The sequence below is a fragment of the Lithobates pipiens genome, unplaced genomic scaffold, assembly GCF_037356315.1.
Source record: "Lithobates pipiens isolate NorthernLeopardFrog02 unplaced genomic scaffold, aLitPip1_a1.2 Scaffold_18, whole genome shotgun sequence".
Classification (NCBI taxonomy): domain Eukaryota; kingdom Metazoa; phylum Chordata; class Amphibia; order Anura; family Ranidae; genus Lithobates; species Lithobates pipiens.
Window position 1 is genome coordinate 164,259,339 of NW_027507758.1, and position 19,625 is coordinate 164,278,963.

The 19,625-nt window shown below is 42.0% G+C and overlaps 1 protein-coding gene across 1 annotated transcript in view; it reads right to left on the minus strand.

The window, feature by feature from the left end:
* Positions 1 to 472: 472 nt before the first annotated feature.
* CCDC170 (coiled-coil domain containing 170) overlaps positions 473 to 19,625 on the minus strand; it is a 137,220-nt gene continuing 118,067 nt past the window's right edge. The window contains exon 13 of the mRNA XM_077486340.1: positions 473 to 6,249. Coding sequence (XP_077342466.1) covers positions 6,115 to 6,249 — 135 coding nt within the window. The 3' untranslated portion in view covers positions 473 to 6,114. The remainder of the gene's footprint in view (positions 6,250 to 19,625) is intronic.

A 19,625-nucleotide genomic window follows, 5' to 3' on the forward strand; every position in this document is an offset into this window, starting at 1 on the left:
CGGCCGGGTAGCGTGCTCGGACAAGGGTCTGTTGTGGACTTTGGGGGGACCCCCACGCCGATTTTTTTCTGCGTTGGGGTTCCCCTTTAAGTACATTCCAGGCGGCGGAGCCCGCGACGTCTCCGTCGCGGGCCCCGCCTACCTGCACACGCGCTCGAAATGAGCGGACTGTTGCCTCGTGTGTGGGCGAGTCCGTTCATTTCAAAAGTTGCGCGGACTTAGTACGACGAACAAAGTTTGCCGTATTTGTCCGCTCAAAAAGTGCCGTGTGTGGGCGTGTTCGTTCATTCAAAAGTTTGAGCGGACTGTTTGACGAACTTAGTTTCGGCAGACAGTCCCCGCGTGTGTACGCGGCCTGACACTCTCTGCTCTCAGTGCATCTAAATGGGTGGTTACAAAGGTAGATATTGAGGGAGCAGAATGAATTTTAGACACAGACATAAATAAAAAATGCAGATTGAGATCTTTCAAATTATTCAAAAATATTTATTGAAACTAAATGTTTGCAAAATGTTAAAAAAAAACAAGATGAAAAAAATGACAAATTAAATTTGAAGCATATATGTAATTTTTGTTTTGTTTTTTCACTTTAGTTTCTCTCTTTTTTCATTTGATATTTTTTTTTTCGTTCATTTTTTTTCATAGAATTCATTAAGGGGGAAAACCTTCAGACTTTACAGCCACTTTAGGACTCCTTAGACTGGAAACTATATGCATTTAAAGCGTATATAATTAGGGGCTCCAAAACCTGATTCCCTGACTATGTGCGCACTTCTTTTCTGCTAAAATCATTTCAATAAAATGAAATATCTGGTGATACAGCCATTTACCAGTTACTATCTTATTCACAGTGCCCACCTTCTTCAAGCAGATCCCCAGTCTGGAATGCTGCCACCCCTGTCTGCACATCTCCTCCCTTCTCTCTAAGGAAGCTGCTAGTTGACACAGCCTCCTCTTTTCTCCCCAGCAAACACAGCCCCCATGACAGTACTGAATGCCTTGTGGGATGGTTCCATCTGCATGTTTGACAATGGCTCCTATAGGGAGGCTTGCTATCAGATGCAAAGCAGAGCAGCAGTGCACGGGACGTGACACATCTTCCACTTAGCCCCACCCACCTTTCAGATGACGCAGTGCGGAGGGAAAGAAGAGAGATCACATGACCTTACCTGGAGGTAATATTTTGTACTTGCAATAATTGCAGGGTTGCAATGTATTGACATTTGTTTACTGTAATTATTCACTAACCATACAGCTAAAGTGTTGTAAATAGATTTACAGATACCTCTTCACAAGTAACTGGCTTAGCAGCCTGCACACAAGTCCCAAATGTAACTTTGCATGTCAGTACAACATATATGGTTAAATGTATACATTAACCAGGACCAGTAAGACAATTAGACACTGAAAGGTGAAAAAACATCATGTTTTCCACTTTTGTGCACACTCCCTCAAATCAAATATTCTTATGTTGCATACAAGCGATCGGAATTCTCGGAAAAAGCTCTGATGGTTTTCCCATCAGAATTCCGATGGAATTTCGCTCTTGCCTACACACGGTCACACCAAATTCCGATGGTCAATAACACCGCGGCATACAACACATTCAACGGCACTATAAAAGGGAAGTTTAATGCTTCCGAGCATGCATCGAATGGTTTCCGAGCATGCGTCGGAATTTTGCGCGTCAGAATTGCATACACATGACCAAAAAATCTGATAGAAAGGTTTTCCGTCTGAAAAATTAAGAACAGGCTCTCAATCTAAAGACTGTCGGAAATGCCGACAGAAAAAGACAGATGGGCATACACACGGTTGGAAAATCCGATGAAAAGCTCCCATCGGACAGTTTCCATCTGAAATTCCGGCCGTGTGTACGCGGCATTACTGAATTACTGACATTCCTGATGCAGATGTGTTATACCTCATATGCAGTTATGCTGGAATTACTCAAATAACTTATAGGCTATAATGTTATTTTCATATATTTGTTCATTTGAATATCATAAATCTTTTCAAGACATCCTATATTTCCATTATGCTATATGGCTATGTTTATATTGCAAAGGTAAGTATGATTCACATCATTCCGCTAAAATAAAACATTTATTCTGTTTAAGTTGCTGAATCTTTATTTGAAAAAAAAAATAGATTTATCACAATTCAATTTTATAAGACATTTTATAAAACTACAATCCAGATTGCATCTACAATTCTAAAGAAACCAAAGCTGGAAATCAATTATTGTCCCTTTCTACTCAAACGTTCTTCAATAAGGGTACAAACTAGAGTGTGTTGTAACGGTATCATTATTGGGTTCCATGAAAATATACATTTTTTTCCTTGATGACTACAGTACTTTTTTACACATTTGATTGTCCATATTTTTCCGGAGGAAAACAGCCCTGGAAGCAAAAGGATTTTATGATTTGAGCAATCTATTATAAACTGATGGTTCATCATCTTTGTTCTTAGCTTTACTCTTCTTGACTGTTGTACTTACACCATGTAATAAAGCTCTTGTAGGGAAATATGCCTACAGTTTCAATAAGTGTCTAAAGCCCCGTACACACGAGCGGACTTTTCAACATCCAAAGTCCGACGGACTGAGTCCGTCAGACTATTCGATCGTGTGTGGGCTGCAACGGACTTTTGACTCGCCAAAGTCCGAAGGACTTTAGAATATGGAACATGCTTCAAATTTTTCCGAAGGAACTCCGCCGGACCCGGTCCCTTCGAAAAATTCGCTCGTGTGTATGCTATTCCGACGGACTAAAACCGACACTAGGGCAGCTATTGGCTACTGGCTATGAACTTTCTTATTCGAATCCAGTCGTACGTCATCACGTTCGAATCCGTCGGAGTTTAGTGTGATTGTGTGTGGCCAAGTCCGCTCAGCCGAAAAGTCTGTCAGAACTCCGTCGGAATTCCAGCAGAACTCCGACGGAACTCCTTCGGAAGTCTGTCGGACATAAGTCCTCTCGTGTGTACGGGGCTTAAGAAGTAAAAAAAAAAAATGGAAGACTGTAACACCATTCAGTCCATCCCTGCAAAAAGTGGACACTGGGACATTGCACAATGATTTCAATAGAAGGGTATGCATTCACTTGCCCACAGGAAGCAGTTAAAGCGGGAGTAAACCTAGTTTAAAAAAACACTTACATTCCCAGCATACTGGAAATGCTAACTTTCACATTGGTTGTGCTCTCAACTAAACTTTCAAACCATCCAATGGCTGGTGGCATAACTGATCACATGTGCAGCATTATGGCAGTTGAAGAATTATTAGAGGCCAAGATGGCACCTTCCTTGACTGAAAACGATAGGAGGGTTTACTTCCACTTTAAGAGGACATAGGTCTTATAGTTAAACCCTTCTACATAGTCACTGCAGATCATACGTTAATAACTATTTCACTTCAAAATTATAGTAATGCAGCAGTTTCAGGCCAGACATAACTAATATTTCAGTCATGGGTGGATGATAGTGGCTTGAAACACCAGTTTATTACATTTCTTAAGGGGTTTCAGGACTGTGTTTACTCCAGCAGTGTTGTAGGGTTGCCACCTCATCCCTTTAAACCCAAACACATATTAATTACACAGGTTCTGTGGCTGATTAAGGTGGTAATTAAACTCACTTAGTGCCTTATCTGCATTCAATTAGCCACAGAACCTGTGTAATTAATATGTGTTCCAGTTTAAAGGGATGAAGTGGCAACTCTAGTTGCTGGCTTCAAATACATATCACTGCAGCCACTGGAAAGCCAGGCAGCAGTAACACCTCCTCGCAGCATTTCCAGTTTTGTGTAAATATGAAATTATATTTTGATTGGGAAAAACAGCTTTTAGACTTAAAGTGATACTAAAGTCTTGATTTTTTTTAAAAATAACAAACATGTCATACCTACATGCTCTGGGCTGTGGTTTTGCACAGAGCAGATCTTCCTCTTCTCGGGTCCCTCACTAGGGCTCCTGGCCCCTCCCTTATGCCGAGTGTCCCCACAGCAAGCAGTTTGCTATGGGGGCACCTAAACTGAGCTCTGTGTGTCCATTCAGACATGGAGCAGCGGCTCTACACCCCCCCTCTCCTCATTGGCTCGCTGACTTTGATTGACAGCAGCGGAAGCCAATGGTGCTGCTGTGTGTCTCAGCCCATTAGGAGGACTGCTACACACAGAAGATTTTTATCCTAATGCATAGAATGCATTAAGGTAAAAGACCTTATGACTTTAGAACTACTTTAAGATTAGGGACGGATGGATTACATTCTCAAGCTGTACTACAGAAAAATAATTATAGTATAAGCAAAAATTTAACTTTTTTTTTTTTTAGTCTTGAATAGTCAGGAGGGGGGGGGGGTTAGAACATTTGTCGGGTTTTTATTGCTATCTCTGCCCCATTAGAGAAAATCACCCTCTCAATTTGTCCTGTTTACCATTATCACTGAGAACAAAAGTAAAAAAAAAAAAAGAAATCACAATTTTGGGGTTTTCAATAGAACAGGAATAGAGAGGAAATGTTCCAATGGGAACTCTAGTTCTGGTGACCTTGGTGATACTTTGGAGGGATTTTTATCACTTCTTGGTTTGTCTATGGAACAGGAAGTGAAGGAAAATCCCCCATTGGGACACAGATGGCAAAAAAACTGATAGTGGTTTTGTTTTAGTTTTACTTACTTAATGCTTTTATTTCCTTAGCTGCAGAGATTACTAATGCAACAAAAAAAGAGAGGTATACATTTTTGCTTTGTCCCTCATTCTTTACTCCTGAACCTGTCTGAAAAAGTTTGAATGACAGTTTTTACTATGACATGATAAACAAAGGAGAGAGGGTGCCACCATATAGGTGTAGCTAATTATTAGTAGAATTAAAAACTTCATAAAAACATGTATGCACTCACTGCATTGGGTAAGGTAATCAGAATGTATACTGTGCAACCCTGGTCCATTCAGCAGAGTTTGTCCAAGAAGGGGCTGGTGACTGTAGGCAGGACCGTCTTTAATATCGTTTAGACCCTGGGCAAAAATTTTCTTGCCCCCCCCCATGCAATTTTACTCTCCACCTGCTCTGAGACATACAATAAATAGCAGCTAGACTTAAAATCAGTTACTGTATCAGATCAGGCAGCAATTGCGATTGGTTGCCAGCAGTTACAGCATATCATAACTGTGTACTGACTGGTTGCTAGAGGTTACAGCACACATTATGGCTCACTGATCAGTTGCTAGAGGTTACAGCAAATGATTTCTGCTTGTTAATTGGTTTCTAGAGATTACTGTACAGTAATACTGCTCACTGATGCTAGAGGTTACAGCACATCATCTCCTCACTGCAGGGGAGCATGATATACATATCAATGCCGCCGGCCACAGCTATTTACTTAGTAATGCCACTGCTATTTACATATGATTGCTGGTTATTTACATGTAAACACAGGGTCTGCAGGTGAGTCATCTGTACACAACAATTGGGCAGAACTGGGCAGCATTAGTACCAGCACTTCACACTGAGGTATCAGGACACAGCACAGGACTAAAACTTCAAGGGACAAGGGAATTTAAACTGGGATAGTTGGCAAGTATAAGGCAGCTGCTTTGGGCCCCACAACAATCACAGGGTCCAGGACAGCTTCCCCTTTTGCCCTGCCTTAAAGACGGCCCTGACTGTAGGGTTTGTCCTGTAATTTACTAATGAAAGGATGGATTTAAGCTCTGACCCAAAGAGCCCAAATTATGTACATGGTGAGTCAAGCAGTCTCCTTCCACACAATTCTAAAATATTAATTCAGTAGAGTAGACATCCCTCTTTATTAATATGCTTTTGTTATTAAATAATTGTATGAGCATCTGTCTATAAGTTACATGTGGTGATTAGCTATTCTATGTTATAGTTAAAATCTAAGCACAAAACTTAATATATAGTAAATGTTGGCATTATTTAATACTAGATAGTGTTCAAATTTAAGATGCTCTCTTTTCTTCAATAAAAAAATATATACTCTTGAAATAATTTTGGCAAAACAGTTTATGAAACAAAATCAGATTTTCCGCTACAAAAATGTAAATTAGAACTAAGAAAATATATCTTTCTGTCACGTGATATCAATATTTTTTCATGCACAGGAAACATGATGATGGTGAGAATGGACCAGTCCTTCAAGCCTTTTGATAATCTCGTAATCTGGTAGTGCTAAATCATTTACATTTAGTCCCAACAAATGAGACACCACCTCCCGAAAATCTATCAGCTGTAAAAACATAAAGAAGGAGAATTAAAACAGTGTTAAAGAATGAAATATTTACAGAGGAACATGCTCATTGCTTAAAGGTAAAATGTAAATCATATTTCTATATTCCCATAGCGCACATTTACAACTATGTGCACTCCATTTAATGATTGGCCTGTGATGCCTTTTATTATGTATGTATGTATTATTATTATTATTATTATTATTATTATTATTGGGGTCTATTAGTAATGTGAGTGAGCAGCTAGCTCTAATGAAGACCATTTTGGGGAATGGAGGCTTTTATTGCTACATATTCTGCAAATGCTATTTTCCTGGCTGTTATTTATCCATTTGCTTCACTACGTTCTGTCTCTTACCTGGAACAAATATGCAAGTATAGGTTTAGATTTATTCTCACTTTACAGTATGCACACATGTTTAAGGTCAGTGGGGTTGATTTACTAAAGGTAACAAGACTATTCACTTTGTAAGGGAATTTGTTCTTAGCTTAGTGGATGAGGTGAAGCTTCCATCATCCAATCATGTACAAGCAAAAAGACAGTTTTTTCTTTATATTTTCCTTGCACATGATTAAGTAATCTTCACAAAGTGAATTTTCAGAACATTCACTAAGAAGAAATTTTCTTGCAAAATGAAAATTCCTTTGCAATCTTAACAGTTTGTTTGCCTTTAGTAAATCAATACTAGTGACTCTAACCTTACTGAACTTAAGCTGACCACACATATTAACATTAAGATAAAAGCAACCGTGGGGCTGAATGACAAAAATACCATTTACAATAATAGTATGGGGCTCTAGGCGCTACCTATACCAGACAAATTGTTTTAACTGAATCCGTACCTTATGGAAAAAAACACTGTTCTGTGCTAATCGTAATATACGAATTAGACTACCCAGTCTAAGGCGACTTACAATATACAAAGGCTAGATAGAATTAGTTTATACAGCAGGCCATTATCTATAACTTGATTTCCCCCTTCATGTTGAAGAGCATGAATGGACAAATCTGCAGTGTCGGCTAATTGATTCTGACAGTCAAATAGTGCCTGCATCTGATCTGAATGCCTATCAGTGGTGGTGCATTCATAAGGGTGCCACCCCCTCTCTCCAGCCACCCCCTCTATGACCAATAGATAGATTCATGCACAGCATGAATCTATCCATGTCCGCCGCTGCCACCCCCTATCCAGGCGCTCGGCCCCTTCTCGGGCGCTGGACGCCTGAATTACCGTGGCGTTTTTTTAAGCACCTGATTAGAGCCATAGGCTCTAATATGCATAAAAAAAGGTGACCTGTGGGGGGTGTGGTTTTCCACGGAAGAAGATGGCTGCTTGAATACTGAGCTCCAGCCGACATCAGCCACTATCCAGCTCCATTGGAGGTTTTACTCCAAACATCCCTGCCATCCAACATGGGGACCTCATCCCACGGCTCCTCCGCTACCCGTTCCCGCTCCCCCAGGACACACAAGTGGGCATATTAGCCAAAATATCCCTGAAATCTTCAGGACTCACTGGCAGGGAGAGTGCAGGAGGTAGAGCGCATGACGGCTCAGCAAAACACGACCATCTGCTGCATCCATCATAAAGTGGATACACACACCCTGCAGCTGCGTGACTTACATCGCCACATGGAAGATTTGGACAACCGGGGAAGGCAACACAATCTGAGGGTAAGGGGCCTCCCTGAAGCAGCCTGAGCAGCTATTGAACACAGGATCAGGCCTACTCAATCACCCTCCAACACCGCAGGGATCTCCTTCCTCTCCTGGATGTCCTACAGGCCAGAGGGATCCATTATCGGTGGAAGTTCCCTTTCTGCCTCTCAGCCACCCACCAAGGCCGTACAGCTCTACTAAGGGTCCCAGAAAACCTCTACGCATTCTGTGAGACGCTTAATATACCACAAGTCAAAGTTCCCAACTGGTTCGCCAAATTTCGTACACCTGACACAAAATCTTGAAGGGCACGCCGTGACAATTAACCCGGCAACAGTCTTCAAGTTTGCTGACCAGATAAGTACTCAGGTTTCTTGTTATGCTTCCCTTTCTTACCTTCTACCCTGATGTGACAGACGGCTGAGTGGATCAGTGTTTGTTTCTTCCCCTCCCGCCCCTAGCCCGCTATTTGCTGCAAACTGTGAAGAGTCTACCTCGCAACATACTGGACTTTCCCTTTAAGCCCATCTTTGCCATGCAGTCATTTGCCCTTCCTGACTGCATTTGCAGTATGAAAACCTACCTCTTCCACCTTTGTTCTACAGGGAAACCAACACTTCAGGTGTTCACAAACTACCATTGCCCACAAACCCTGATGCCCCGCTTGCTACTGAAATGTTACACCACCTGAGGTACTCCCCTGAGGTAATACCTAAGCAAGCTGAACTATACAACTGCCCTACTTGGCACCCTAGCCTGAACTACGTGCCACGAACAGTGTATACCGTCATACATATCTGTGTGAGGATCACCATCACGAACCTACTCTAAGACACCCTGGTGGCCTTCCCATACCCCATGTACATTCTCAGGATCACTAGATTTTCTTTATGTGGTCCTTTTATTGTCACTGTTAACCTGCTTGTTTGCTAATTTCTCCCTCAGATGTCTTTAGGTCCTCGATTATCAGGTGGACTCACAGGATTCATCCCACTCCAATTCAGGTACTAGAGATCAGATTGACCTTACTTCCCCTCAGGTAGAGGATCATTTCAAACTTATACACCATACATGGTAAGCTTTATCCCGCACTGAATTCTATCATTAAAATTAGACTATATAATGACAATAATTCTCCCTAGTCTATGTTAAATTCATGTAAGTTCTCTACACGCAATCCTGTGAGTCCTCCTAATTAAGGTGAAAAGAAAAGTCTATATGATCTATGACACTTTATGCAGTATGATTACTTGGTCCTGACTCAGGAATCACAGACGATAATATATTCACAGTTACCCTTTCTAGGGTTACCTTGTGGCTAGTAAGGTAAAATCACAGGAGGGCTACAACAGGCCTGTCAGGAAATCTCTCTAAAATCACCTTCCAAGTCAACCAATTGCCTATTTGTGCACAGGTATACTTTAGGCCTCTGGCGCCACCTATTGACGCCAAGAGATGTGCTCACTAACTTGACATGAATAACATAGCTCTCAAGGACCCTCATGAGACTGTTAACCCATGGTACACATATAGAAACCGAAAAGGCCCTGATTTATCATAGTACGTTAACACATCTGATTGCTCTGGCAGTAGTTCATACTATCGCAATACGCGATAGACCAACACTCTATCTTGTCTAATATCAAAGTCTTGTTTACCTCACATACCTGTGACTAAAAATATATCACGAATATGAAAATTAGTGGGGAGCCAACTTCTGCAGGATTACACTCGCAGAAGGCCCACCATCTATAATCCTCACACAGAGGCCGCAATCTAAAATCGAAAGATGCGCTATACCGGACATGATTTAGGTGTCTCCATGCTATACAGATAAGCTTGTCGACACCTGGTAATTCTTAATTCTTTACCTTCACTTATCCCCCACGGACACTCTGATACTATGCATACCTTAAGTTCACCTCCCTCTCAACACTTTTATAGAGGGGCTTATACCAGAGGCTCTTTCATCCAGATCACAGAAAAACTGGTAACTATACGCGAAAGGGAAGCAAACTAATGCTTTAACGTAAAACTATCTATGGGCGCTCTGACTGTGTGATCCTCGAATTTACTATAGTTATGGTTAACCAGATAATATTTATATGTGATATCTAATTAGTAAATGTAAGGTTCTACTTTGACTGCTGTATAGTATAGTTTTGATACTAGTGCAACAAGGTTTAATGCACAGGAACAAATGTTCCATGCAGGATCCAGGATATATATATTTGCTACTTTACTTCATCCTAACAGGCTCAACCTACCCTTTCACCGCATTGACATACTGAACCTCCCGCCCTAGTCGTCCCCGACCCTAATCTACCCCGCTTAGAACAAACATGCTTTCAACACATCTATACGCACAACCTCCTCAAATATACTCTCACGTTCTTCCAGAGGCTTCTTGTTTGGTGGAGTACACTATTGACTCCACTCTTCTAAGAACACCAGCGCTGACACAGTGGTTGATCTCAATAGCCCAACAATCGTTACATAGTCAATCAACACCACTGAATGCTTCCGGCACTTTCGTCTACAGGGTAAACACCCTTCTCGGACAAGTGAGCAGACGCTCACCTGTTGCCCTATATTGTTCTCCCGAGTCCCTCTCCACTGAGCCCCACTCCACTCCCCTCTTAAACCCACCCCCCCCCCCTTTTTCTTTTTCTCTTTCTCTACTCCTCCCTTGCACCCTCCTTCCCTTATCACAGAAAGCTTACTTTAATTAGGAAGACTAACTTCCAGTTCAGGCGATCAACTTATAATTTAACTATGGCCTCTACATCAATCACCAACCACAAAACTCTTCTCAAAATGATCTCACTCAATGCATGAAAAGCAATCCCAACTCCTTCTCACAATGCAAAGAAATAAAGCAGATATTGTCTTTCTGCAAGAAACGCATTTCCGCAAAGACTCAATCCTTAAGCTAATGCATCGTTACTATCCTGTGATCTATCATGCAACTAACCAAACGGCTAAATCTTTAAATTCTCCTGGCTAAAGATTGTCCTTTAAAAATATCTGATACACTACTTGACTCGAAGAGGGCCAATACCTCTTTTTGAAAGGGACATTCTATGGCAAACAGCTTACCTTAGCCAATATATATGCCCCGAATAGACATCAAGTGTTGTTCTTTCATTCTACAGCCCAAACGCTCACAACATTTCAGAAGGGCATCCTTAATCTAGGAGGTGACTTTAACATATCCCTGAACCCGCTCCAAGACACCTCCAATGGTGCTTCCTCCCTTCCATGCACGACCCTGCGAGCAATTAAGGCACAATTACGGGAACTGCTGTTGCATGATTCCTGGCGTACACTAAACCCAAACGGCAGAGATTTTACCTTCTTTTCCAACCCATACCAATAATACACGAGACTAAATAACTTATTTATATCCCAAAATTGCCTACCAATGCATCACCGGGCATCAATTGACCCAATGTTTTTGTCTGACCACAACCCCATCTCACTCACCCTAGCATTTCCAGACATCTTGACCTGCCCTTTGTCCTGGAGGTTGGATCCAGCACTTCTCCCAGATTCAGCTGTTGTAGCTGATGTTACACTCTGTCTCAAACAATATTTCACAGAAAATAACTCACCTGAAACCTTCGCTCATCAAATGGGAGGGGCACAAATGTGTAATACAGGGTGTTCTAACAGCGGTTGCTGCCAAACGCGAATGAAACAGACAGGCTCACAACTCAGAACTAACTACCCGCATCCAGGAATTAGAAGGCGCACGCAAACAATGTCGCAAGCCACCTCTACCTTACACTCCCTCCCACAAGCCAGAGTGGAAATCCTGGAAGAACTAGGGAAAAAAATAAAAAGTAATTACATGTTCTCTCAAAAAAACTTTTACGAAAACAAAGCAGGCAACTCCTAGCCAGGGCATTAAAAGCGATGAAAGCAGCCTCAACGGTACATTCCTTAACAGACTATTCAGGCCCCCAACACAGCTCTGATCCTGACATCGCAAAATAATTTGTTCAATCTTACTCACAACTATACAACCCTTCTCCTCCTACTTCCCCCGAGGTGGACACCCCAAGAAAGCAGTCTATCAAAGACTTCCTACACATGTATAGCCCCAAACCAATTCCTACAACCATAGCACAAGACTTAGAATGGCCATTATCAATAGAAGAAGCCATGTTATCGCTCAAACAAATGAAACCAGGCAAGAGCCTGGGTCCAGTCGGACTAACTGCAGGATATTACAAAACATATATAGACCTCCTACTCCCCCACTTCTTGACAGCTTTTAACTCCTACTCCACACCAAATGTCCCTCCTAGAGATCTCTTAGAAGCACATATAGCGGTGATCCCCAAATCAGGGAAAGATCTGTCTTTAGTTACCAATTACTGACTCATTTCGCTACTAACTGTAGACCTGAAATGGTTCGCTAAAATGTTAGCCAATCACTTGCTTTCCTTGCTACCGCAACTGATCTCCTTGGATCAAACTGGTTTTATTCCAGGCAGGGAGGCTAGGGATAATGCTATCAAAGCCATCAATATCCATCACTGGCTTTCTTCCACTTGACTTCATCCTCTCGCTCTATTCTATCCCAACAGCTAGGGTTCAAGTAAACGGCCACCTGTCGAATGCCTTCTCAATCACGAATGGAACACCCTAAGGCTGTCCCCTCTCCCCCCTGGTTTTTGTCCTCACGCTCGAGCCCCTACTTAGGACCAACCCCAACATCAAGGGCATATCGATAGCACACCAATTTTCTTAACCACTTTAGCCCCGGAAGATTTGGCTGCTCAATGACCAGGCCGTTTTTAGCGATACAGCACTGCATCGATTTAACTGCCAATTGCGTGGTCGTATGGCACTGTACCCAAACAAACTTGACATCCTTTTGTTTCCCACAAATAGAGCTTTCTTTTGATCATCTCTACGGTTTTTATTTTTTGCACTATAAACAAAAGAAGAGTGTCAATTTTGAAAAAAACACAATATCTTTTACTTTTTGCTATAATAAATATCCCAATTTAAAAAAAAAAAAAATTTTTTCCTCAGTTTAGGCCAATATGTAATCTTCTACATATTTTTGGGGAAAAAAAAATCGCAATAAGTGTATATTGAATGATTTGCGCAAAAGTTATAGCGTCTACAAAATAGGGGATAGATTTATGGCATTTTTATTATTATTATTTTTTTTTTTTACTATAATGGCAGTGATCAGCGATTTTTATCAGGACTGTGATATTGTGGCAGACAGATCGGACACTTTTGACACAATTTTGGGACCAGTGACAATTATACACGATCAGTGCTATAAAAATGCACTGATTACTGTATAAATGTCACTGTCAGGGAAGGGGTTAACACCAGGGGGCGATCAAGGGGTTAACTGTGTTTCCTAGGTGTGTTCTAACTGTGGGGGGATGGGACTGACTAGGAGGAGAGAGAGATCGGTGTCCATACTTAGTTTGAACACACAATCGGTTTCCTCTCCCCTGAGAGAACTGGGATCTGTGTGTTTACACGCACAGATCCCAGTTCTCGCTATGTCACGAGCGATCGCGAGTGCCCGGCGGTCATCATGCCCGTTGGGCACTTGCATTGGCTCTGGCAGCGAGCCATGGCCATGCATGGGTGCCTCCAGTGGTGCGCGTGTGCCCCCAGTGGGGCGGGTGTGCCCCCTTGTGGTCAAAAGGCGAAGCGATGCAAGGTAACGTCATTTTGTCCAGGGGAGCCGACCTGCAGCAGTACAACTGCGGCGGCTGATTGAGAAGGGGTTAAAGACCTCACAGATTTTAAACTCCTATCCAATCTGCAAATCAACTTTTAAAAATCCAACGCATTAAACATCATGCTACCCCTGGAAACACTTAAGCAATGTCAGGCTAACTTTCCATTCAAGTGGAATAGAGACACAATTACCTATCTTGGTATTCAACTACCTTCTGCACTCTCAGATCTATACAGCAAAAACTATCTTACGCTAATACAGAACATACAGCGTGACCTGAAATCTTGGTCCACTGGTCTCTTTTCCTGGTTTGGTAGAGTTTTGATTATAAAAATTAATGTCTTTCCCAGAATTTTATATCTACTATAGACCATACCTATAAAACTACCGTCTACCTTTTTCTCTATGTACCAAAGAGTCTGTACAGACTTTATATGGGGCTCTACTCGCCCCAGATTAAGCTTCCAGAGACTGACGATACCTAAATTAAAAGGGGGAATCAGCCTCCCAGATATTCTAAATACCACAGAGCTTGTCAATTAGCAAGTGTAATCAACTGGAATATACATTCTGACGTTAAGGCATGGGTCCAGTTAGAACATACTATATCCCAAAAACCACTATGTCAACTACCCTGGCTAACCCCCAAATACATCCCATTGAACTGCATGAACAACCCATTGATAAATCCCATGTTAATAACCTTCCTGGAAGCCTGTCGCAAATACATTTTATCCATGCTAGGCCCTGTGACACCACTTAGTCAAAATCCAGACTTTTCCTCAGGTATATCAGCAACCTTTCTCGCAGATACATGGCTACATCCAAATATCCATACAGAACAATTCTATGAGAGGGGCCGTTTAATTCTTCTATTGGTATTGTCCTCCTGGATGCTGAATCAATTGTATGACACTTGCTCGAAAGATCTCACCCTTCGACAAGACTGGTCCCGACAATCCACACCCTTTGAAGCAATGTGCCTAAAAAAGAACCCCAAAGACGAAGAAAATGCGTTTAAAATATTCTCCAGATGGTACAAGACCCCACTCAGACTTCATAAAACATTGTCTGACCGCCCCCCGAGTGCTGCTGCTGTGCTAAGGAGTTGGGATCGCTCCTCCACATTTGGTGGTCCTGCCATCTTATACAACTGTTTTGGAAAGAAGTACACAGACTCACAAACCAAATAACCACACTACACTAAACTACACGCCAGCCCAATTTCTACTGCACCATTCTACTATGCCAAAAGGTGTATACTTATGCTCGCGAGCCATTCACATGGTAAAAGCAGCAAATATGTGTATACCTGCCAAATCCTCGTGCTCCTCAGACCCTCCAACCATAACAGATTGGGTCAGGTGCATACACAAAACTCTGCTATGGAAGAACTCATCAAGCGAATGATACACCTTCCAAATTCAGGAAAATATGGTCCTGCTGGCAACATTTTATCACTACTGATGAATGTTCCAAACTTATGGCTTAATCTTTCACAAAATAGACCATCAGGCATATTATCTTCCCTTCTTCCTCCTCCTTATGATGACTACTAAGGAAATCACCTACCCCGTTAAAACCTACTGCAACAACCACCACCACTCCCCTTTATCGCCAGTGATACAACCCTGATAACTATATATACACTCAGAACACCTGCATAAAGACATTGAATATCACATCCACAAACGAGTTGAGGCAAACATAAATGCAACAACCAACCAATTTTATTTCTTTCTTGGATGTTTATGTATTGTTTTTTGTTTGTTTGACATAAACATAAGGATAAGGAGTAAACCTAAACTAAGCATACTGCCTATACTTTAACTGCACCAACATACTGGCTGTTATGTACATGTGACAAGCTCCCTACCTAGCTGCAACCAGTATTATGTTGTTCCTTTCCCCTGTTAATATAGGGGCTATGCCAGCAATATTGTGATTTTTCATATGTACCCTTTATAAATAATAAATATTTTTGATTAAATAAAAGGTGACCTGTGAGAGCCATGCTTGACGCTTGCCATTCACCCAGGTGTGTTAGAACAGCGAATGAATATTAATTTTACTATCACTGAACCGCCTCTCCCCAAATCAGGTGCTCGGGTCTGTTACCCGTCACCTGATTGGCTGAAACGACAGGTGCTGTGATTGGACGCCTATCAGGAGTAGAGGACGGGGGAGAGGATGGGAGGGGATGCATGGAGGACACCACTTGCCGCTGTCACCCGCTGCCCTACAAAGACAAGGTAAATGTTGGGCAGATGGCGACCAAGCGGGCAGGGGGGGCCACAGTGGCAGCATTTGATGACACAGTGGCAGCATTTGATGGGGCACAGTGGCAGCATTTGATGGGCATAGTGGTTGCATTTAAATGGCACAGTGGCTGCATTTGATGGCACAGTGGCAGCATTTGATGGGCACAGTGGCAGCCTTTGGTGGCACAGTGGCAGCCTTTGGTGGCACAGTGGCAGCGTTTGATGGGTACAGGGGCTGCGTTTAATGGGCACAGCGGCTGTGTTTAATGGGCACAGTGGCTGCAATTGATGGGCACAGTGGCTGCAATTGATGGGGTTTTTTTCAGAATTTTTCAGTTTCTTTGCACCCCTCCAAAAATTTTGAGCACCAGCCGTCACTGATGCCTATGCCTGATGAGCCTAGAATTTTTTTGCCCAGCTCCTTTGACAAAAGTCAATTGAAAAAATGTTATTATGTTATTTTAGCACCAACAGTGCTACCTATGGAACTAATTTCTATAAATTTTGTAAGTGTGGCTAGTATAAGTTGGTCAGTATACTAGAAGAAAGTCTGACATCTGCTGTAGCTCCACTGGGCTGGACAGTTCACCCATTTGTATGAATGTTTAGGGCAGGGACAAATGCCAGAAATGCAGACTTCTTGTGTTCCGAGCATTCGTCATTGGGCGCATACTGTTCTAAACATACATACCGCTAGGTTCAGTGATGTGTTTAGACCCTGGGGGGCCTTCAACATAGAAATGCATTTATATGATAAATAAAAATGTATACTGAAATGAATGATACACCTATGGGCGGACCTACAACTCATGGGGCCCCTGGGCAATAGGAGATTATGGGGCCTCCAGGCAATCAGAGATTATGGGGCCACACAGTAGACACAAACACACACACACACAGTATACAATCACACAGTATACACAGACATGTTTCTATTGGCTGAGAAGGTACCGGAGAGGTGGGGCAGCTATAATCTCAGGATTTTTAGACCAAAAGTATGTCGGTAAGGGACATTTCAGAGACAGATGTAAAAAAAACAAAAACAAATTTTTACAATACTGTCCCTGGTTTTACAGAGGCTGGCAACCCTGATGGGGCCCCCTAGTGGCATGGGGCCCCTGGGCAGTGCCCGAGTGGCCCAATGGTCAGTCCGCCCCACCGCATTTGTTCTAGAAAAATAATAGTTTAGTTCCGAAAAAGATACTTCTGTGAATTATTTTCTCAATTTTATTGACTGTAAGAATACACATTAAACAGGCAATTGGAACTGGAAAGTCATACATCAAAGTTATGCATCGCACTACAATATTTACAAAATGTCTTCCTTCCTGTACTTAACATCTACAAAATCTTTAACCAACTCATCAAACTGTATCATTCTGAGGACACTGCTCTCCACAGCTAGCAGGCACAGAACACTTTTCACAGGCACACAGGAGGTGGCGTGTAAAGATCCACAGGCTGAAATTGAAAATCCCTTGTGGGGAGTCTGACAGAAGAATTCAGGACAAGGAAATAACCCACTGGTTTGGAGTTGGCTTCTCTACTACACTCGGTGCAAGACAAAGAAGGAAGGTCCTTCTACCCTCTACCAATTTCATCCAACACTCTACTATGCCATTCTGGCCAAATTCCAATCCGTGTCCCAAATTTCGATCAATCTCGTAATTCTGGATAAAACTTGCTAACAGAGATTTAACTTATTAAAGATTGCAGAGTGGCGGCTTCACCCCTTGACCCAATCAGGCTCCAACAGGGGCGTGAGCTTCCCTCTTATGTTTCTCACTGTGATAAATCAATGCTGGTCATTAACTATACTCCCACACAATGGGGTTGGGGCTGTTGCCTAGCACTTCCAACATTTTTCAAACTTTTCCCTTGTCCCACTCACTTGTCTCTTGTAAGCAAGGCAATACATTCTGCAACACAGGCATGTTGAAACAAACATCTAAAATAGTAAAATAATATAAGAAGCTGAAATGTAAAACATCAGCCAGAAGCCCTCATACTTGTCTTTGCCTCTGAAGTTAGATTTAACTGTTCCATATGTTTACTGTTATAAAAAATAAAACATTTTTTATAAAGGAAGTCTGGTGGGAGGCCTCTGGAACGGACGCCCAGGCAATTTCCCCTTTTGCCCCTCATGAATCTGGTACTGCCTAGGTGCCCTGTCCAGCTATAAGACTCTTATAGCGTTTGACAAGCTGTCAGCAGCAGAACTGGATAGGGCACGTGTGACCTCTGCAGCCACCTACACATCAAAGCCCCATGGGCCAGGGCTGAAACGCAAAAGTGCAAGGGGCTAAAAATGAATGTCAGACTTCTTAATTTCCATACTTGCTCTAGGGCAGCTATTTAGACAGCACCAAAACCAAAGCCTCAACGTGACAGCCAGAAAAGTTAAATTTTCAAAGGAGAATTCATCAAGGATAGTATACATGATACGTTCATGACTTTAATGCTATTAGTGTCTCACTGACAACCACTGTCAGTATGTCATATGTATAAATGCTCTATATAACATTGTAATACTACTGGCAGACAACTATCCCTATGACACAACTGTTTTTTTTTATCTGAAACCTGGCCTAGGTAAACTGAGCACATAAACTGGTTAAAACATCTGAGGAATCTAATACATGACTCAGGATGGATGTGATTGAACTGAAGAAAGTGCAGAGAGGGCAACAAAGCTAATAAGGAGTATGAAGGACCTCATTTATGAAGATTGAGTACAAACAGTTAACTTATTCCCTGGAAAAGAGACACTTAAGAGAGGATAAGATAGCAATATACAGATCTTTGAATGATGACTAGTATTGGGAGGAAAAAAAATCTGACGGACTTTAGAAATGGAACATGTTTCATATGTATTCGCCGGAACTCTGCCGGACCCAGTCCTATTGAGAAATTCGTTCATGTGTATGCTAGTCCGATGGACAAAAACCGACGCTAGGGAAGCTATTGGCTACTGGCTATGAACTTCCTTATTCTAGTCCAGTCGTACGTAATCACATGCGAATCGGTCAGACTTTGGTGTGATTTTGTGTGGCCAAGTCCGTTCAAGTCCTTCATTCTGAAAGTCCAACAGAACTCCGCCAAATGTCAGTTGGGAAGACCGTGGCACCTAGTCCGTCGAAAAGTCCGGTCGTGTGTAGGTGGGATTAGGGTTTTTTACTGTTAGGATGGTAAGGATGTGTTGATGGAGTCAGTAGGGAATTTGGATGAGTTCAAAGCACCTTTGGATGTGTTTCCTAGCAAACGCAAGGATATGAGTTATACACACACGCACTATGGAAACTGGAAGGACTGATGTTTTTATTAAACCTTATCAACTATAACTGTGACATCAGTTACATTCTTATACATTGCTTTTTCACCAAAGACCTTGATGGTACTATTTGTTCAATAAAGATATAACAATGAAAAATGTTGTATGTGTTCTTGTTAAACAAAAATAGGATTTTTAGAACAGCTTACCTGTAAAATCCTTTTCATTTTTACATAAATAGGTTGTAAACTGTGATTTGATCCTAATCTATATTTCTTAATCGTACAGCACAGGACACAGAGCAGCATAGTAATTACTATGTGGGTAATAGGCCACCTTCAGGCGATGAACACTGGCCCACCCTAAACAGGAAGTTGACAGAGTATGTTTATTGTTGTTTACATAAAGATGCATGATCGCATGAAATGACAGGATCACTCCAGGATACATAGTCACATAAG